Source organism: Heteronotia binoei, chromosome 13 (assembly GCF_032191835.1).
Source record: "Heteronotia binoei isolate CCM8104 ecotype False Entrance Well chromosome 13, APGP_CSIRO_Hbin_v1, whole genome shotgun sequence".
Taxonomy (NCBI): Eukaryota; Metazoa; Chordata; class Lepidosauria; order Squamata; family Gekkonidae; genus Heteronotia; species Heteronotia binoei.
This window is the reverse complement of record NC_083235.1, coordinates 11,607,489-11,629,205: the sequence shown is the minus strand read 5'-3', so window position 1 is coordinate 11,629,205 and position 21,717 is coordinate 11,607,489. Positions and strand designations below refer to the sequence as shown.

At 49.1% G+C, this 21,717-nt stretch overlaps 1 protein-coding gene across 1 annotated transcript in view; it reads right to left on the bottom strand.

The window, feature by feature from the left end:
- The window catches only part of LOC132581839 (plexin-B3-like), a 169,398-nt gene that overhangs the window by 103,317 nt on the left and 44,364 nt on the right, over positions 1-21,717 (bottom strand). Inside the window, 9 exon segments of the mRNA XM_060253256.1 lie at positions 1,086-1,186; positions 1,287-1,380; positions 1,383-1,434; positions 7,266-7,427; positions 11,497-11,736; positions 14,370-14,571; positions 16,617-16,790; positions 19,615-19,745; positions 19,957-20,062. Of these exon segments, the coding sequence (XP_060109239.1) occupies positions 1,086-1,186; positions 1,287-1,380; positions 1,383-1,434; positions 7,266-7,427; positions 11,497-11,736; positions 14,370-14,571; positions 16,617-16,790; positions 19,615-19,745; positions 19,957-20,062 (1,262 nt within the window).

Sequence of the window (21,717 nt, the reverse complement as noted above, 5' to 3'; positions counted from 1 at the left end):
GAAGGAAGGAAGGAAGGAAGGAAGGAAGGATTGCAGATCTATACCCTGCCCTTCTCACTGAATCAGAGACTCAGAGCAGCTCACAATCTCCTGTCTTCCCCCCCCACAACAGACACCCCGTGAGATGGGTGGGGCTGAGAGGGCTCTCACAGCAGCTTCCCTTTCGAGTACAACTCCTGCGAGAGCTCTGGCTGACCCAAGACCATTCCAGCAGCTGCAAGTGGAGGAGTGGGGAAATCAAATCCGGTTCTCCTAGACAGAGAGTCCACCACTCTTAACCACTATACCAAACTGGTGTAAGCAGAAGCTGTAACAAACAACGGAGAGAGAGAGACCTTAGAGGAACAGTTTGTGGAGGACTGGACCGCCTCCAAATGTTCTGGCCTGATCCACAGGGGCCCTCGATAACAGGAAACCACCTTCTGCATTGAGAAACAGCTGAATCCTCAGGCACGCTTCCCGTCTCTCCCCCCACCCCACAGCATAGATGGGCCACTGTTTCCCCCCGCTCAGAATCTTCCTCCTCCATCTACAGCTAACCGTAGCAGCCCCCGCCTTGGGGAACGGCCTTGCCTAGGGAGGCTCCCCACCCCCACCCCCCGGCTTTCCGCCATCTTTGTAAAACTGAATGACTCAAGAGGGGTTTTCTACGCAGGCAACAGGGCATCACTGTACAAAAGGCGCCATAAAGTTACTTTGCATAAATTATTAGGGACTCTTCCAATGTTCTTATGAAGGCCTCGACCTCTCTGCCCTGTTGTTGGCCCTCCAGAGGAACTGGCAGGCTACTGTGTGAGAGGATGCTGGACTAGATGGACCACCACTCTAGTCCAGCAGGGCTCTTCTGATGTTCTCATGAAGGCCTCTGCCTCTCTGCCCTGTTGTTGGCCCTCCAGAGGAACTGGCAGGCTACTGTGTGAGAGGATGCTGGACTAGATGGACCACTGGTCCGATCCAGCAGGGCTCTTCTGATGTCCATGTGGTTGACTGTATTGATTCACTCTGCGTAATCTGCCTCGGGACCACAAGCGACAGGGGAACAATCGATAACGCAAGTAAAAGAATGAAATCCCTCAACGCCCTACCTGTGAATTCCTTGCGGCACTGGTCTCCCACGCTGATCTCCAGGTTTTCCAGCTGCACCAGGACTTTCTTGTAATCTCGCAAGGCTTGCTTGCTCTTCCGTCTGCCGGGGCGGGACACAAACAGACACTGTCAAAGAGGCACAGGCACAAAGAGGGACAAAGGGGGCCACCTCCACCACGCAGGAGTATCTCCTTGGTTACCTGTACATTAAGATGAGCAGCAACACCACGAAGGCCAGCACCGCTGCACCCACCCCCAACCCTATCTGGGCCTCGGGGGGGAAGCGGGACGGGGCTCCGTGTCGTAGTGAACTCGGCCAAGGTCCAGACGCAGGTTCCCCATCTGCACCTGTGAAGGTAATGGGCAGGGCGTGAAGGATACGGCTGAAACGATTTGAAAGAGCATCTCCTTCCCAGGGGTGGAATTCTAGCAAGAGCTCCTTTGCATATTAGGCCACATACCCCCGATGTAGCCAATCCTCCGAGAGCCGATGAGGCTCTTTTTTGATAGATCCAAGCGGGCAGCCGTGTTGGTCTGAAGCGGTAGAACAAAGCAGGAGTCAAGTTTCACCTTTAAGACCCACAAAGTTTTACTCGGAACATAAGCTTTCGTACGCATGCGGACTTCTTCAGATGAGGGGACAGGGTACATGGCTGAAATACATGTAGCTGGCGGGTTAAGAGTGGGTAAAAACAAAAGGACATATATTTAGGCAGACAAGAACTAGGAAATACATGTCCTTTAGTTTCACCTAGACTTTCAGCAACACCAATCAACAGGCAACTTTTATTACCTTTTACTGCTACCCAGACCAAATGGATCTTCCAATTTATTACACTATTCGGCCATTTGATCCTTTGCATCAGCTCACACTCTTAACCCACCAACTACACGCATTTCAGCCCACAGTACCCTACCCCCTTGTCGGAAGAAGTACGCATGCATACGAAAGCTGGCATTCTGAATAAAACTCGGTTGGGTCTTAAAGGTAAAACTTGACTCCTACTTTGTTCTAAGGCTCTCTTTTTTTCGTCAGCCCTTGGAGGACTGGCTACATCAAGGGAAGAAGAAGAAGAAGATGATATTGGATTTATATCCCGCCCTCCACTCCGAAGAGTCTCAGAGCGGCTCACAATCTCCTTTCCCTTCCTCCCCCACAACAGACACCCTGTGAGGTGGGTGGGGCTGGAGAGGGCTCTCACAGCAGCTGCCCTTTCAAGGACAACCTCTGCCAGAGCTATGGCTGACCCAAGGCCATTCCAGCAGCTGCAAGTGGAGGAGTGGGGAATCAAACCCGGTTCTCCCAGATAAGAGTCCGCACACTTAACCACTACACCAAACTGGCTCTTAGGGGGTGTGGCCTAATATGCAAATGAGCTCCTGCTAGAATCCCACCCCTGCGGTCCTTCCATATAGCTCCGTGCAACAACCGTGATGGTCCGGAAGGCATCTGTTGGCTGTCCCTCCACTTAGGGTGGTCTGTCCGGCACTGACCAGAGCCTGGGCCTTTCCCTTCATGGCTCCGGCGACTGAGTACCCTGAAGAGGTGATGGGGGGCCCTCCTCCCTTGGAGATCTTCCGCAGCGCTGCAGGGCTTGCCTGTTTGCCCAGTTCTTTGAAGGGAGTCCTTCAAAGGGGGAGGCGAGGGAACGTAGAGATCTGCAGTGTGTTATTTTACTTGGGTTTTAACGGAATTTTTAAAAATGTTATTACGCTTGGCCACCTTGAACCACCAAGAATGGTGGGCCAAGGCGAGTACTTGGGTGTGTATGTAGTAGCGGAAAAGAGCAAGAGCCCAGCAGCACCAATAGAATCATAGAATCATAGAGTTGGAAGGGACCTTCAGGGTCATGTAAGTCCAACCCCCTGCACAATGCAGGAAATTCACAAACACCTCCCCCTAAATTCACAGGATCTTCACTGCTGTCAGATTGCCATATAGCCTCTGTTGAAAAACCTCCAAGGAAGGAGAGCCCAGCCCCTACCAAGGAAGCCTGTTCCACTGAGGAATCACTCTAATGGTCAGGAAGTTCTTCCTAATGTTGAGCCAGAAATTCTTTTGATTTAATTTCAACCCATTGGTTCTGGTCCTACCCTCCGGGGCCACGGAAAACAATTCCACACCATCTTCTATAGGACAGCCCTTCAAGTACTTGAAGATGGTGATCATATCACCTCTCAGCCGTTTCCTCTCCAGGCTAAACATCCCCAGCTCCTTCAGCCTTTCTTCATAGGACTTGGTCTCCAGACCCCTCACCATCTTCATCGCCCTCCTCTGGACCTGTTCCAGCTTGTCTACATCCTTCTTAAAATGGGGTGCCCAAAACTGAACACAAGTCTCCAGGTGAGGTCTTGCCAGAGCAGAATAAAGCTATATCATCACATCACATGATCTGGACACAATACTTCTGTTGATACACCCCAAAATTACATTTGCCATTTTAGCCACCGCATCACACTGTTGATTCATGTTCAGCGTATGATCCACTAAGACCTCTAGATCCTTTTCGCACATACTACTGCGAAGACAAGTCTCCCCCATCCTATAACTGTGCATTGGATTTTTCCTACCTAAATGTAGAACTTTACATTTATCCCTGTTAAAATTCATTTTATTGGTTTTAGCCCAGTTTTCCAACCTGTCAAGGTCATCCTGTTTATACCCCGCCCTTCTCTCTGAATCAGTGACTCAGAGCAGCTTGCAATCTCCTATATCTTCTCCCCCAACAACAGACACCCTGTGAGGTGGGTGGGGCTGAGAGGGCTCTCCCAGAAGCTGCCCTTTCAAGGAGAACTCCCGCGATAGCCATGGCCGACCCAAGGCCATTCCAGCAGCTGCAAGTGGAGGAGTGGGGAATCAAACCCGGTTCTCCCAGATAAGAGTCCGCACACTTAACCACTACACCAAACTGGCTCTACACCAAAATGGGTCAGGAAGGGGGAGGGGAAGAAAGGGGTGGAAAGAAAGCAACTTTAACCTTGATGCATTCTCCAAGCTGGTCAACCAGGAGTGGGGGCTTCGAGAGCCACACAATATGTGTGAAAGAGCTACATGTGCCTCCTGAGCCACAGTTTGGCCAGCCCTGTTAAAGGCTAACATGGGGGGGAGGAGCTTTTGTGAGTCCCTGTGCTCGCTTCCTCAGGGAGCTGCTGCTCATTTCAGGAAAAATGGGGTAGGAGCGTGTTAATAAATGAATAAAATTGGCATCACAAAAAAAAAAATCTAATCTAATCTTATCGTGAGGATCAGCAAAAGGTTCGAGTGTGATATGGGTGGAGTGGGAATTCTAATCTGCAGCAGGGATCGCAAAAACACAAAAATCCTTTGTAACTATGCAAAGCGTTCAGGGTGTGCACCGAGGCCCACTAATCCTCACAGGGTTGCCTAACAGGAGAGAATGTTTTCGGCTACAAAAGATCCTCCCTCCAACCTGGGCAGGGTGGGAAATACCTGGAGGTTTTGGAGGCAGAGCCTGATGAGGGCGGGGTTTGGGAAGGGGCGGGATTTCAATGGGGTACAATGCCATAAAGTCCGCCTTCCAGAGCGGCCATTTTCTCCAGGGGAAGTGATCTCTGTTGCCTGGAGATCAGTTGTAATCCCAGGAGATCACCAGTCGCCACCTGGAGGCTTAGGCAAACAGGAAACCACAGTGTAGAGATTGGGGAAATGAGGAAAAAAACCACTATGTAATTAACACAGTGAGGAGCCCCGTGGCGCAGAGTGGTAGAGCTGCAGTACTGCAGTCGGAGCCCTCTGCTCACGACCTGAGTTTGATCCTGGTGGAAGCTGGTTCAGGCAGCCAGCTCGAGGTTGACTCAGCCTTCCATCCTTCCGAGGTCGGTCAAATGAGTACCCAGCTTGCTGGGGGGGGAAAGTGTAGATCAGAGGTGGCCAACGGTAGCTCTCCAGATGTTTTTTGTCTACAACTCCCATCAGCCCCAGCCAGCATGGCCAATGGCTGGGGCCGATGTGAGTTGTAGGCAAAAAGCAACTGGAAAGCTACCATTGGCCACCCCTGGTGTAGATGACTGGGGAAGGCCATGGCAAACCACCCCATAAAAAGTCTACTGTGAAAACGTCGTGATGTGACATCACCCCAGAGACAAAAACGACTGGTGTTTGCACAGGGGACTATCTTGACTTTTAATTAACACAGTGTCTTTAATAAAAGACTTTATACCAGGGACAAACGGGTGTAAATAATAACTAAGGTACTGTGCCAGCGGTTCTAAAATTGATCCTGAGCCTGAAACTATAGGACGCTCAGTGGGCGGATTGCCCTCTTTGTGTATTTGGTGTAGTGGTTAAGTGCGTGGACTCTTATCTGGGAGAACCAGGTTTGATTCCCCACTCTTCCACTTGCAACTGCTGGAATGGCCTTGGGTCAGCCATAGCTCTGGCAGAGGTTGCCCTTGAAAGGGCAGCTGCTGTGAGAGCCCTCTCCAGCCCCACCCACCTCACAGGGTGTCTGTTGTGGGGGAGGAAGGTAAAGGAGATTGTGAGCCGCTCTGAGACTCTTCGAAGTGGAGGGCAGGATATAAATCCAATATCATCTTCTTCTATCTTCTTTAGGTAGCGCAGAGCCAGTGTGCTAAGAGTTATGTGTAACTTCGGCTTAAACCACCGGTAGTGCCCTGTGCAAGCACCAGTCGTTTCCGACTCTGGGGTGACATCGCTTTCACGTTTTCACGGCAGACTTTTTTTTTTTTACAGGGTGGTTTGCTATTGTCTTCCCCAGTCATTCTATACTCCCCCCGCAGCTGGGTCCTCATTTGACCGACCTCGGAAGGGTGGAAGGCGGAGTCAACCTCAAGCCGGTGACCTGAACCCAGCTTCCCCCAGGATCGAACTCAGGTCTTGAGCAGAGAGCTCAGACTGCAGCTTTACCACTCTGCGCCACGGGGCTGCGATTGTGTGTCATATTGTATGCCAAAACGGTCCAGAATTGATCAGAGTCAGCGCCAGATCAGAGCCAGCGTGCTAAGCATTAGGTGTAACTTGGGCTTCAACCACAGTCTTCCTCAAAACCAGCGTCCCACATGGGATGATGTCATCACGCTGGGGACGGCCTTCCCCCACGAGCCACCTGGTCCGTGGTGGGGAGAAACTCCTGAAATTAGGGGATCCTCCATGGGGACCAGCCTGGGACCTGCCAACTAGGGTGGCAAAGCTCAATTTAAGAAATATCTGGGGACTTTGGGGGTAAAGCCAGGAGACGTTGGGGGTGGAGCCAGGAGCAAGGGTGTGACGAGCATCATTGAACTCCGAAGGGAGAGGGCGGGATAGAAATTTAAAGTAATAAATAATAAATAAAAGGTACTGTGCACCTTTTAATAATAATAATAATAATAATAATAATAATTTTTTATTTATATCCCGCCCTCCCTTGCCAAGGCAGGCTCAGGGTGGCTTACAAAGGCATGATGTAAAAATATCATGTTATGACAATAAAACAAGATAGTACAGTCAATAAACAACATAATTGGACTGGCCAATTCCACCGGTGGAACGGTGAAGCCCTGTTGCGTGGCTGGGAGGCACGGGGGGGTGGGGGGTGTTGCCTCCCTGGGCCTGCCGGGTTGCGCCAGGAGTGTTGGTCGAGGACTCATGGACACTCAACATGTACCATCTTACAACCGGGTGTGCGACCGCTGTCCTCAGTATTGCACCTAACGCAGCATAATTTCGACGCCTGCACCTGACTGCTTTCTATGTATCCAGCGCTTTACTCCGCACTTTATTCAATCTTTTAAATGCCTTCCTTCCAGAATGAAAGATAGGGGCACCTTCTTTCGGGGCTCATGGAATTGGTCCCCCTGGTCCCATCTTTTTGAAACACGTGTGTGTGTGTGTGTGTGCTTTGAAGAGATGCATCGGATGCTGTGCTGCAGATTTGATGCCTTTACCTCAAAAAACATCCTCCTCAGAGCCCCAGATACCCGCGGATCAATTCTCCATTATTCCCTATGGGAATAAGCCTCCTTAGGGAATCATGAGTTCCCAGCAGACATTTCCCACCCCCCCCACCCCGCTTTCTGAAGACCCTGAAGTGGGGGGGAGGGCTTCGAATCCGGGGGATCCCCTAACCCCCCCCACTTGCGGATTGTCAACTCTACTGCCAGCCCTAGAACAAACACATTTCCCCCTCCCCCCCCACCTTCTCAGTCTGTCAACTCACAATGAATTCCGGCAGCACAGAAGAAGCGTTCAGGGGCTGCGGGGGCTCCAGGGGGGGCTCGCAGTACAAATGGGTCAGGGTGAGGGTCTTGACGGTGCAGATGCTGTTGCCGATGATGACGGTCACCTCCTCCTTGCTGATGCCGAGGGTCAGGCCGTCTCCCTAAGGGGGACAGAAACGGAATCCGCACGTGGCGAGCAGTTTGGTGGGGAAGCGCAGTGCCAGTTTAAATCCTGCGGAGGCCTCCCCAGGGGTGGCCAACAGTAGCTCTCCAGATTTTTTTTTTTGGCCTACAACTCCCATCAGCCCCAGCCAGCATGCCAACGGCTGGGGCTGATGGAAGTTGTAGGCAAAAAAAAAAACATCTGGAGAGCCAACGTTCCCTACCCCAGCTAGGCAGTCAAAATCTCGGGGGTCCTTCGCCCATTACCTCAGAGTTGGGAGTGTCCACCCCGCTGCAGCCTCCAGGCACCTCCCCCAAAGCCCCTTGGGCAAAGCTGCAGGGGAGAGGCAGAGAGAGGCAAATGTGGCGGCGACGCCAGCAGCAGCCGCACCAAGCAAGTCGGGCAAAGAGCGGCTCGGTTGCCGGCTGCTCATGCAAGCTGGGAGGGCTGCAAGCAGGGGGGAATCATAGAGTTGGAAGGGACCGCTAGGGTCATCTAGTCCAGCCCCCAGCACAATGCAAGAAACTCACAAACACCTCCCCCTAAATTCACAGGATCTTCATTGCTGTCAGATGGCCCTTGAGCCTCTGTTTCAAAACCTCCAAGGAAGGAGAGCCCACCACCTCCCGAGGGAGCCTGTTCCACTGAGGAACCGCTCTAACGGTCAGGAAGTTCTTTCTCATGTTGAGCCGGAAACTCTTTTGATTTAATTTCAACCCACTGGTTCTGGTCCTACCTTCTAGATAGATAGATAGATAGATAGATAGATAGATAGATAGATAGATAGATAGATAGATAGATAGATAGATAGATAGATAGATAGATAGATAGATAGATAGATAGATAGATAGATAGATAGATAGATGATAGATAGATAGATGATAGATGATAGATAGATAGATGATAGATAGATAGATGATAGATAGATAGATGATAGATAGATAGATGATAGATGATAGATGATAGATAGATAGATGATAGATAGATAGATAGATAGATAGATAAATTTATTGTCATTGTTCTCAACAAAAGAGAGCAACGAAATGAGGTGCTCTTCCACAAACATACCAACACATCAAACACACATATTCATAAACTATTTAAATACATCTAAAGCCATTTAAACCATTAAAACCATTTAAATCCATCTAAAACAGATAATCATTCATAAAACCATTAAAACCATATAAACCATTTAAATACATCTAAAACAAATAATCATTCATAACCCTGCATTTAACTTAACCACAGCACTTGGATAGAAACTGTCCTTAAATCTGTTTGTCCTAGCCTTCAACACTCTATATCGTCTACCTGACAGTAAGTTCTCAAATAGCAAATGGCCAGATGTGAAGGGTCCCTTAGGATCATTTGTATCTTCCTTTTACATGCCATATTATACAGATCCACCAATGAGGGGAGAGAACATCCACAAATCTTTTGTGCTCTTCTCGTCACTCTTTGGAGCACCCTTCTCTCTGCTTCCGTGCAGCTCCCAAACCACGCACAGAGGCAATAAGATAAAATGCTCTCAATGGAACTACGATAAAAGGCAACCAGCAGACTCCCTGACAGTTGTAGTGATCTTAAGAGTCTTAAGTAGTATAGTCGTTGCTGGGCCTTTTTCTCTAGAGCTAAAGTATTTGCTCCCCATGTTAGATCCTGTTTCATGGTAATTCCCAGAAACTTCCATTCTGTCACCTGTTCTACCATAACACCATCAATAAACAACGGCTGGATGTCCAAACTACTCTTCCTGTAATCCACTATAATTTCCTTCGTCTTATTTATATTAAAAATAAGATTATTTGCTTTACACCAAAGGGACAGCTGTTGAACTTCCCTCCTATACGCAGACTCATCATTCTGGGGCCACAGAAAACAATCCCACACCATCCTCTATAGGACGGCCCTTCAAGTACTTGAAGATGGTGATCCTATCACCTCTCAGCCGCCTCCTCTCCAGGCTAAACATGCCCAGCTCCTTCAGCCTTTCCTCATAGGACTTGGTCTCCAGACCCCTCACCATCTTCGTCGCCCTCCTCTGGACTCGTTCTAGCTTGTCTAGATCCTTCTTAAAAGGTGGTGCCCAAAAGTGAACACAATACTCCAGGTGAGGTCTTACCAGAGCAGAGTAAAGCGATACCATCACATCACGTGATCTGGACACTAGACTTCTGTTGATACAGCCCAAAATTGCATTTGCCAGGGGGAAAACTAACCCAGGGCCCCTAAAGGCGGGGGGGCCCCTAGGTCAGTGCCTACTTGGCCTAATTGTTAATCCAGCCCTGGGGAAGCGCTTTCAGGCTGGACGTTGCGCTGCATGGGAGTCTGAGGATTAGACGACCCACACGGGGGCAACTTTTCCACCCACCCAGAAAGGAAAGGTCCCTTGTGCAAGCACCAGTCGTTTCCGACTCTGGGGTGACATTGCTTTCACAATGTTTTCACGGCAGACCTTTTTACGGGGTGGTTTGCCATTGCCTTCCCCAGTCATCTACGCTTTCCCCCCAGCAAGCTGGGACTTCATTTAACCGACCTCAGAAGGATGGAAGGCTGAGTCAACCTCGAGCCGGCTACCTGAAAGCCCAGCTTCTGCCGGGAATCGAACTCAGGTCGTGAGCAGAGCTTAGGACTGCAGCACTGCAGCTTTAACACTCTGCGCCACGGGGCTCTTACTCAACCCACCCACTGACCATTTTTATCACCAGGACTGCTATTTGTTTAAATCAGAAACTTTCTGTCAAGTCACTGCTGAGGTGACCCTGTAGGGCAGGGGTGGCCAAACTATGGCTTGGGAGCCACACGTGGCTCTTTTACACATATTGTGTGGCTCTCAAAGCCCCTACTGCCCTGTCAGCCAGCATGGAAAAGGCATTTCTCTCTTTAAATCACTTTGCCAAAGCAAGCCAGCTGGCAGCTTGGAGAATGCATTTAAAGTTGCTTGCTTTCAACCTCTCCCTCCCTCCCCATCCTTTTGTTTTCTTTCTGCCTTTTTTCCAGATTCCTTCCAGCTCTCAAATATCTGACGTTCATGTCTTGCGGCTCTCAAATATCTGAGGTTTATTCTATGTGGCTTTGGGGTATACCATGGGGCCAGCTTTGAAGGGGGGCGGAGAGGGCGCCTGGGAGCGATCTCGTCAATGGCCGTGGAGAGTCTGTTATGCCAGGTCTCCATGAGCTCATCTAGAGAATCGCCAAGGGGCCAAGGATCTCGCAGAGCCATCTGAAGCCACATGGGGTCCATTTGGTTAGGTTTGGCGTAGTGGTTAAGTGAGAGCCAGTTTGATGTAATAATTAAGTGGGCAGACTCTTATCTGGGAGAACCGGATTTCATTCCCCACTCCTCCACTTGCAGCTGCTGTAATGGGTCAGCCACAGCTCTCGTAGAGTTGTCCTTAAAAGGGCAGCTTCTGGGAGAGCTCTCTCAGCCCTGCCTAATTCACAGAGTGTCTGTTGTGGGGAGAGGAAGGGAAGGAGATTGTAAACTGCTCTGAGACTCTCAAGAGCCAGTTTGGTGTAGTGATGCATGGACTCTTTATCTGGGAGAACTGGGTTTGATTCCCCACTCCTCCATCTGCAGCTGCTGGAATGGGTCAGCCATAGCTCTTGCAGAGTTGTCCTTGAAAGGGCAGCTTCTGGGAGACCTCTCTCAGCCCCACCCACCTCACAGGGTGTTTATTGTGGGGGAAGAAGGTAAAGGAGATTGTGAGCCAATCTGAGAATTTGAGATTCAGAGTTAAGGGTAGGATATAACCACTACACCAGGGGCGCCAGCTTGGTGTAGCGGTTAAGTGTGCAGACTCTTATCTAGGAGAACCGGGTTTGATTCCCTACTCCTCCACTTGCAGCTGCTAGAATGGGTCATCCACAGCTCTTGCAGAGTTGTCCTTGAAAGGGCAGCTTCTGTCAGAGCTCTCTCACCCTCACCCACCTCGCAGGGTGTCTGTTGTGGGGAAGGAAGATCATGGAGACTGCGAGCCGTTCTGAGACTCTTGAGATTCAGAGTGAAGGGTGGGATATAAATCCAACATCTTCCTCTTCTGCCCCCCCCATCCTTGACTCACCTCTATGTCCAAGACATTGCCAGGTTTAAGACTGAAAGGGCGGTTCCCAGAGTCCCGGCCAGGCCAGCGGAGCTGGGGGTTGGGCTGGTAGGTGAAATCTTCGCCTCCGCTGGCATTGCTGAAGGGGACGTGGAGGCCATCCAGTTCAAAACGGACGTGGCGCAAGCGGGCGCCGGGTGGCACAGCGGGCGACGGGCAAAGAAGGAGAGTGGACGAGTTGGCACAGCAAGGTTCCCAGCACTGAGATGCGATATATATTTGACCATTTGGAAGAACAAAAAGATAATAAAAATACAATAAAAGAAAAAAATGCTTAACATACATTACAAAAAAAAAGAAAAAAATGCTTACATATATTGTGTATACTGAGGCCATCTTCCACTATATTTTAATGCATTTTGTCTACTAATGGCAAACTCTATGTATGTTACATGTTAAAAGGTAAATTAGTTGAATGGGAAAAATTTCTGAGATAGAAATGCCCTCATTTTGGCCCAGGCTTATAAACAACAAGAGTGACTGACATTCTCAGCTTTTGACACGTTACTGTTTTATTGCTTTCTCATACTCATGCTACCCAGACCAAAGGTTTGCTCAATTTAATTTTTCTATTCTGTCGTTGGATCTTAAATGCGTACCATTTTGCATTCTAAACCACTGCCTACCAGCTATCTGTAGCTCTGCTCACTGTACTGGATTCCTCGTCTGATAAAGTGTGCTTGGAGGACACAAAGTTTACGTTCAGAATAAAACTTCGTTGGTCTTAAAGGTGAAACTTGACTCCTACTTTGTTATCCTTACATATCTTAATTGCATTTATCAATAGGTGACTATATGCAACAAAGTACATGAAATGGGAAATGTTCCCCCCCAGCATCCCCTTTCATTACACTGAAAGGTTTTTGGACACCGTCTTTAAAATACAATAAAGCTTATTTCTGTTGTACATTTATGTTCAAAGTTTTACATTTCAAATTTTGTAACTAATTTTTTATTTGGCAACTGAATTATTAATTGCAACACAGCTGCAACTAAGCACTGCATATTTTTTGCCATTTCTGAACACTCATGATTTTTGGCAAATAGGTAAACTGAGAGGAAAGATAGTAGGAACAAAGTAGGAGTCAAGTCACACCTTTAAGACCGACAAAGTTTTATTCAGAATGTGTGACGGATTCAGGAACTTAGCCTGAGAAGCTGGAGAATAGGCTTGCAACGATTGGCTGAGACGCTACCATAGTAACTGAAATGTAGTGAAATGAAGAGGATTGGCAGAGAACGCCTCAGGGTTTTTGAGTTCTAGTTTGAAGTCTTCAGTGAGAGAAGTCTTCACAGAGAGTCTGCAGTGTGAAGACTGAGGCTTAGGTCGGTCAGCTGTGAAAGCAACTGGACAAGGAGCTGAGAACAGCCAGTGGGGCTGAGTTCCTTGTAGAGACAGAGCTGGGCTGAGCTTTTGTCTGAGAGACAGTTTGAAGTCAGACGGGGGCAAAATCAGGCACCTTCTGTGAAGGAAACTCTCTGTGGGAGATCTGCCATCACATCTAGGCAGTCTCCTTGTACAAACTGAGATCACACGAAAACATTCAGAAGGGAGGATTGGATTCTGGCGGTTAGCAGGATTCAAACCCAAGATTCAGACCAGGAGACTAGCTGGGGCTGAGACACACCAGGAGCTGGTATTAGATCTCAGAGGTGTGAGTCCTGGAAGCTAGTGTGAGATGGCTGTGAGGGAGAATTAAACTGGCACCAGTCAGGAGTCCTCTATGTGTGTGTGAAAAGAGTGAATGTCAGTTTGTTATTTTTATGATTTTGAGTAGCCAGAGCCTAAGGCTATTTTCATCTGCACTGCAAAACATACCTAGTGCCCAGTAGGCACTGTCTGCCTGCCACTGAATTCTGTAGAACAGGGATGGCCAACGGTAGCTCTCCAGATTTTTTTTGCCTACAACTCCCATCAGCCCCAGCCAGCATGGCCAATGGCTGGGGCTGATGGGAGTGGTAGGCAAAAACATCTGGAGAGCTACCGTTGGCCACCCCTGCTGTAGAATACAAGCTTCAGACAAGGGGGTGGGGTACAACGGGCTGAAATACATCTAGCTGGTGGGTTAAATGTAGAAAAAGCAATTAATGGGCAACGTTTATTACCTTTTATTGCTATCCAGACCAAATGCTCTTCCAATTTATTACACTATTTTGCCATTTGTTCCTAACTTTTTATCAGTTTACACTCTTAGCCCACCAGCTATATTTCAGCCCATTGTACCCCATCCCCTCGGCTGAAGGAGGAGGCATGTGTACGAAAGCTTACATTCTGAATAAAACTTTAGAACAAAGTAAGAGTCAAGTGCACCTTTAAAAACAACAAAGTTTTATTCAGAATGTAAGCTTTTGTGTGCTCTAAGCACACTTCATCAGAATCTGGTACAGTGAGCAGAGCTACATATAGCTGGCAGGCAGTGGTTTAGAATGCAAAACGGTACAAATTTAAGATCCAGTGACAGAATAGTAAAATTAACAAACCCAGATCAAAGGTTTGCTCAATTTGTTAATTTTAGTATTCTGTCATTGGTTCTTAAATTTGTACCATTTTGCATTCTAAACCACTGCCTACCAGCTCTATGCAGCTTTGCCCACTGTACCTGATTCCTCATCTGATGAAGTGTGCTTGGAGAACACGAAAGCTGACATTCTGAATAAAACTTTGTTGGTCTTAAAGGTGCACCTTGACTCCTACTTTGTTCTCCCGTTTCAGACCAACACGGCTGCCCACTGAGAGGAAAGATGGAAGACAGGGCTAGCTGCCTGCTCATTTGGAGTGCGAGAAAGCGGCTCTCCGAGTACAGTGCGGTGCCTTCCGTCCTCCCCAGGCTCACCTCCAGCAGGTTCCCCACCTCCACACAAGGGCGTGGGGGAGCTTGGTTCAACAAGGCCTGAAGGCCCGGTGGGAGATCGCAGGCTCTCTTCTTCCGGCTGAGACCGCTCGCCGCTTCCTCCTCGGGCTCCAGGACTGCTTTGATGAGCGGCTGCTGCACCACGTCCAAGTCGGTCCCCTCCACGTAGATGGTCCGTCCGCCCCTGAGGAAACCCAGGAGTGGAGCAGCTCAAGCACGGTGAAGGGAAAGCAGACGTACCTGGGAAACTGGCCTTCTCCCCACCTCAGCTGGGCGCTGACGTTGTTGTGGTAAGGGACTCACAACAGCACAGTGTCCAAATTCCTGATCCTGGTTTGTGACATCTTCCATTACATTTTCCCTTCCCATCACTTCTCCTCCCACACACCCCACACTAAGGGTCAAGTAAGAAGAGGTGCTGTGAGTTGTAAGAACATCAGAAGAGCCCTGCTGGATCAGACCAGGGGTCCATCTAGTCCAGTATCCTCCTGTCTCACACAGTGGCCCACCAGTTCCTCTGGAGGGCCAGCAACAGGGCTTAGAGGCCAAGGTCTTCATAAGCACATCAGAAGAGCCTTCCTGGATCAGACCAGTGAGGGTCCATCCAGTCCAGCATCCTGCCTCACACAGTGGCCAACCAGCTCCTCTGGAGATCCTACAGGAGCGCATAGAGGCTGAGGCCTTCATAAGAACATCGGAAGAGCCCTGCTGGATCAGACCAGTGGTCCATCTAGTCCAGCGTCCTCCTGTCTCACACAGAATGGCCAACCAGTTCCTCTGGAGGATCAACGACAGGGCAAAGAGGGTGAGGCTTTCATAAGCACATAGGAAAAGCCCAGCTGGATCATACCAGTAGTCCATCAAGTCCAGCATGTAAACTAACAAAGAGGCCTCTCAACACCGGCGTCCAGCATGTAGAGGTTCCCTTCAGTCACAATTGCTACCAGCAGATGTCTGAACAAAACCCCAGCATTTCTTTTCCTCCAAGAATCAGGAACGCAGGGGTTCAAATTCAGAAGGGGAATGTGGTGCGAGAGGAGGGCACAGGGATTGCGTCTTTCCACCTGTGCGATTCTTTCAGTCTGAAATGGTCCCAGGGGGGCACGATGTAACTCACTGGGGAAACATACAGATCTTGACATGGCTGGCCATGTGTTTGCCCAACAGAGTAAACAACAGTTAGTTGCCTGGAGACACTGCAGGCACTGAAGGGGGGGGGGGAAGGCTTTATTATTGTACTTCCTTTGTTTATTTCTTTTATTACACTTACATCCCGTCCTCCTCCCCTGACGGGCGCAGGGCGGCTAACAGCAATTAAAATAACGTAGAATTAAATCGCTGCAAGAAAATCACAATGCAATCCTTAGAACATCTCAGACGTATACAATTCTAATCCCGAGATGGCATTATTGTTAGTTCTTGATTAGCGCTCTTTGCCATGATGTTATTAGATGCCGTTTAGCGCATTACACTTCTGTTTGGGTTGCGTTACGGCAGGGGTGCCCAGCGGTAGCTCTCCAGATGTTTTTTGCCTACAACTCCCATCAGCCCCAGCCGGCATGGCCAATGGCTGGGGCTGATGGGAGTTGTAGGCCAAAAAAAACATCTGGAGAGCTACCGTTGGCCACCCCTGCAGTAGAGTATCAGTGCTGTGAGGTAACAGGGTGTCGGTCATCGCCATGAGATGTTAAAAGCCTGTTTAAACAGTTGCATCTTACAGGCCCCGCAGAACTGAGGCAAGTCCCGCGCGGCCCTGATGTTTTCAGGGAGACCATTCCAGAGGGGAGGGAATGTGTGGCCTAATATGCAAAGAAGCACCTGCTAGAATTTCACCCGAGGCCACACACCCCTGATGTAGCCAATCCTCCGAGAGCTCACAAGGCCCTTTTTTGTAAGCTCTTGGAGGATTGGCTACATCAGGGGTGTGTGGCCTAATATGCAAAGAAGCACCTGCTAGAATTTCACCCCTGAGGCCACACACCCCTGATGGAGCCAATCCTCCGAGAGCTCACAAGGCTCTTTTTTGTAAGCTCTCAGAGGATTGGCTACATCAGGGAGTGTGTGGCCTAATATGCAAAGAAGCTCCTGCTATTATCCTCACAACAACCTGAAGAAGTGAGTGCTGACTCACAAAAGCTCCTCCCCCCCCCCCCCCCCCACGTTTTGTTAGTCTTTCGGGGGCTCCTGGACTCTTGCTCTTTTCCGCTGCTGCAGGCAGATCTCTCTTACCCATGGAAACTAGTCGCTGGGAACGCCCCGGTGAGTTGGGGATTCTTCACGTAACGGAAGGTCTTCTGCAGCCGGCGCTGCACTCTGCCATACTGGACCTTGACCCGCGCTTCCCGGGGTCTGGTGGTGGCGCTGGTGCGGCAGACGATGGCCTGCGGCTCCACAGGTTCCTCGCTGCAGGGTCAGAAAAAAGGCGAGAAGCTGAGCGACCGCTTGAAGAAGGCCCGCAGGGAAAAGGAACGGGGCCAGAACGGAGCAGGATTTCCATCATGCCAGGCATTTCTTATTATGATTATTTATTATTTTAGTAAATTTCTTTTTTGTTTAAAACAATTTATTATGCTGTAATATATATAGCAATAGTGCACTATCGTTTGTTATTAAAGATTAATACATATACATGACGTTTTCTCCAGCCCTGCCCCCTTTTGGTGACCACCGGCAGTGTTTCTCGCTTAATCTTAAAACTTTATCTACTAAAGCATCATACTTCATAAAAAAAACATCCCCCCCCCAAAAAAAAATTATGATTATAATCCACCTTCATAAAAGTCCTTAGGTCATTAACACAAAAAAGAAAAGAGAAAAGAAACAAACAGGATATATCCCAATAGTCTCACTTTTTTTTTTCTGTAATCCATATAAAGTCTTTTTAGAGGTTAACCATTATCAAAAATCACCAAATATCCTTTTAACATTCCATTGCCTTTCAACATATTTTTGGAATTTTACCCGGTCAGTTTTAAACTTCTCTAAATCTTGTTCTTTTAAGATTCTTGTAAGCTTGCCCATTTCACTCCAATGCATAACTTTCACAATCCATTCCCACTTTTCTGGTATTTTATCTTGTTTCCACTTTTAGTAAATTTCTATCCCGCCCGTTCCCCGTAGGGCTCAGGGCGGAGCACAGCACATGATTAAAACAATAAAATACAATAAAAACATTTTATAAAAGAAACAACTCAACAGCACTCAGGTTACCGTGACATCACCTATCGCCCAGCCTGGCTGCCTCACATCGTGACATCCCATAGGGATGGCAGTTTTTATTCCATTTCCTAGCACAGACGACAGTGCCGGCCAGGGAGGCCAACCAGTTCAACAGTAGACACCCGCAGCCTCGGCTCAAAACCTGGCAGAACAGCTCCGTTTTACAGAAAAGAAGAACTCGCTTTTATTGAAGTGTCACAGCACCGCATAACGGTTTTAAATTTTCTCCCTTTCTCACAATGCACTTTTCTCCCTTTCTCACAATACAAGAACTCGTGGGCATTCGATGAAATTGCTGAGCAGAAAGGTTAAAACGGATAAAAGGAAGTCCTTCTTCACCCAAAGGGTGATTAACATGTGGAATTCACTGCCACAGGAGGTGGTGGCGGCCACAAGCATAGCCACCTTCAAGAGGAGGTTAGATAAAAATATGGAGCACAGGTCCATCAGTGGCTATTAGCCACAGTGTGTGTGTATGTGTATATATATATACATGTGACACAGAATGTTGGACTGGATGGGCCAGTGGCCTGATCTAACATGGCTTCTGTTATGTTCTTAAATTGAAACTGTATTTTATTGGTTTTTAAACTGGAAATATAAATGCTGTTAGCCGCCCTGAGCCCGCTCGCGGAGAGGGTGGGATAGAAATTTAAGGTAAATAAAACAGGCCCTACGGAAGGCTAATAAGCCAGGTAGGGTCCGGATCTCTGTAGGGAGCTGATTCCACCAGGTCGGGGCCAGGACCGAAAAAGCCCTGGCCCTAATTGAGGCAAGGCGGGCGTCTCCTGGGCTGGGGACGGCCAACGGATGTTGGGAGGCCGAACGTTACGACCTCCTGGGCATATATTTTCTTGACTAAATACTCATGTTTTTCTGTAGAACTGAGCTCGTATCTGAGTCCTCTGTTGGTCAAATCACACCGGCCTGACAGGAGGGGAAGGCAGAGGGCCTGAGGAGGCGACGGCTGCTCAAAGGGGACCCCCAGGGCCAAGAACCGAGCACCGCAGCTTTCAATCGCAGGAACATTCCTCCTGTTCCCAAGCAGATCCGAGTTCTGATTTTAAATCTGGATCCTTCTGTTTTTTCGTGTGCTTTCAATGTTTTATTTATTGCTGTTAGCTGCCGTGAGCGGTAAATAAATGCTTGAAATAAACAAAACGACAGCCAGTCTGGTGTAGCGGTGAAGTGGGCGGACTCTTATCTGGGAGAGCCGGGTTTGATTCCCCGCTCCTCCCCTTGCACCTGCTGGAATGGCTTTGGGTCAGCCGTAGCTCTCGCCGAGTTTCCTGCATTGTGCAGGAAACATTGTGCCTTGAAAGGGCAGCTTCTGTGAAAGCTCTCCCAGCCCCACCCACCTCACAGGGTGTCTGTTGTGGGGGAGGAAGGGAAGGGAGATTGTAGGCCACTCTGAGACTCTGTCCTTGAAAGGGCAGCTGCTGTGAGAGCCCTCTCAGCCCCACCCTCCTCACAGGGTGTCTGTTGTGGGGGAGGAAGGGAAGGGAGATTGTAGGCCACTCTGAGACTCTGTCCTTGAAAGGGCAGCTGCTGTGAGAGCCCTCTCAGCCCCACCCGCCTCACAGGGTGTCTGTTGTAGGGGAAGAAGATATAGGAGATTGTAAGCCTCTCTGAGTCTCTTGAGTTCAGAGAGAAGGGAGGGTATAAATCTGCAGTCTTCTTCTTCTTCTTATGCTATGAGCGCTGTGTAAGCTCAATAAGGAAGGAAAGCAGTTAATAAATGTTTTAATGTTTTAAATAAACAAATAAACTTTTATCAGATCAATCCTGAAGATACCTGGAAATAAATCATCATAAAACATTACAGAACGAATTAGTCCACCTTCCCCATTTGGTTGCGAGCCTATCTTGTAATAAAACATTTGTATAATGTTTTATTAAATTCTGTTAGCCGCCCTGAGCCTGCCTAGGCGGGGAGGTCGGGATATAAATAAAATTTAATAATTAATAATAATAATATCTCATCTCAAAGGAAGGTGCAGTGACTCACAGGAAGCAAGGGAGGTCCCCGACATAGGCGGCAATCTCAGCGCCTGTCAGAAGATCTTCTCCGACGATGGTCAACCGAGTCCCTCCAGCGACAGGGCCGAAATGGGGATGCAAGTCGAGAAGCGTGGGGTCCTGAGGAGAGAAGTACCTCTTAGGGTTTTGCGAGTGCTCGCGGGATCCGGACTCAGCCCTGTCTCGTTCCCGGGGGGCGTCGTGTGGGGAGTCTGCAGTATAGGAACACCACAGGGAACAGAACGTGTCTACCTCCTCTCTCCCTGTCCCAAAGCAATGTCTCTCCTTTGACCCTCCCCCTTTTCAGTGCCACCTGCTCTCAGGCACTGACCTGGTAGGTGAAGTTCTGGGCAGAAACACCCGGTGGGCGGTCCCCAACGGTGACCTCGACAGGGCCGGATAACCCCGGTTGTCCTGGGGGTACATCACAAACAATCCTGCGGGGAACAATAGAAAGACTCAGAATCATACAGTTGGAAGGACCTTCAGGGTCATCTAGTCCAGTGGTTCCAAACCTTTTTGACACCGGGGGCCAATTTTGAAAGAGACCATTTTTCCACGGACCGGTGGGTGGAGGGGGGGAGGAGGGTGATGATTTTGGGATGGAAGAAGAAAACTGCAGATTTATATCCCACCCTTCTCCCTGAATCAGTCTCAGAGTGGCCTACAATCTCCTTTGTCTTCCTCCTCCCCGCAACAGATACCCTGTGCTGTGGGTGGGGTTAAGAGGGCTCTCCTAGAAGCTGCCCTTTCAAGGACAGAGTCTCAGAGTGGCCTGCCATTCCAGCAGCCGTAAGTTGAGAAGTGGGGAATCAAACCCGGTTCTCCCAGTAAGAGTCCGCACACTTAACCACTACACCAAACTGGCTCTTTATTTTGTGCCCTTTATTTTGGTGTGGTAGTGAAGCGCGCAGACTCTTATTTGGGAGAACCGGGTTTGATACCCTGGCTCCTCCAATTGCAGCTGCTGGAATGGCCTTGGGTTAGCCATAGCTCTCGCAGAGCTGTCCTTGAAAGGGCAGCTTCTGGAAGAACTCTCTCAGTCCCATCCACCTCACAGGGTGTCTGTTGTGGGGGAGGAAGATAAAGGAGATTGTGAGCTACTCTGAGATTTGGAGTAGAGGGTAGGATATAAATCCAATGTTGTCGACTCATTATTACTATTATTACATTGTAATATATCATGAAATAATTGTACAACTCACGGCCTGGTTGCTAACAGGCCACGGACCGGGACCGGTTCACGGCCAGGGGGTTGGGGACCCCTGATCTAGTCCAACCCCCTGCACAATGCAGGAAATTTGCAAACACCTCCCACCGACACCTAGTGACCCTGCTCTGCTCCACACCCAGAAGATGGCAAAGAAAAAAAAAACCCAAACCCTCCAGGCCTCAAGAAAAATTGCTCTCTGACCACAAAGTTGCGATCAGCATTTCTCTGGGCGTGTAAGGAAGGGCCACGAGAACTAATCACTGATGCAACCCTTCCCTGCCCTCCCTCTCATGATCTGCCTAAGTTCATAGAATCAGCATGGCTGTCAGACGGCCATCTAGCCTGTCAGACGGCCATCCTTATCACTACCCTTCCAGGAAGCCCCACCAAACAATGGGCACATCCACACACCTATTGCCCTTTCACCACACCCCCTCCAGCCTAGAAATAGCAGCTCTCCAGCAGCCCTGGCCTCACTCAATGCACAGCAGCCAAGAAGGTCAGAGCGCCTGCTCCGGCTGCAACGCCACTGAGGATGTTCTCCGCGGCCGAGAACGAAACGTCTGGAAGGAAAACTTTCTCCAGTAGAACATGGCACTTGAGCCCGAAAGATTCTACAAACCCTAATCATCTAGCCTCTGTTTATAAACCTCCAAAGGAGGAGAGCCCACCACGTCCCAAGGAAGGACTCAGTGCTAGGAAAGCCTGAATGGGAGTTTGAAAGGGGTTAAGGCAGCAGAGAGCAGAAGATGATGATACTGGATTTATATTCCACCTTATACTCTGAATCTCAGAGCGGCTCACAATCTCCTTGGCCTTCCTCCCCCACAAAAGACATCCTGTGAGGTAGGTGGGGCTGAGAGAGCTCTCCCAGAAGCT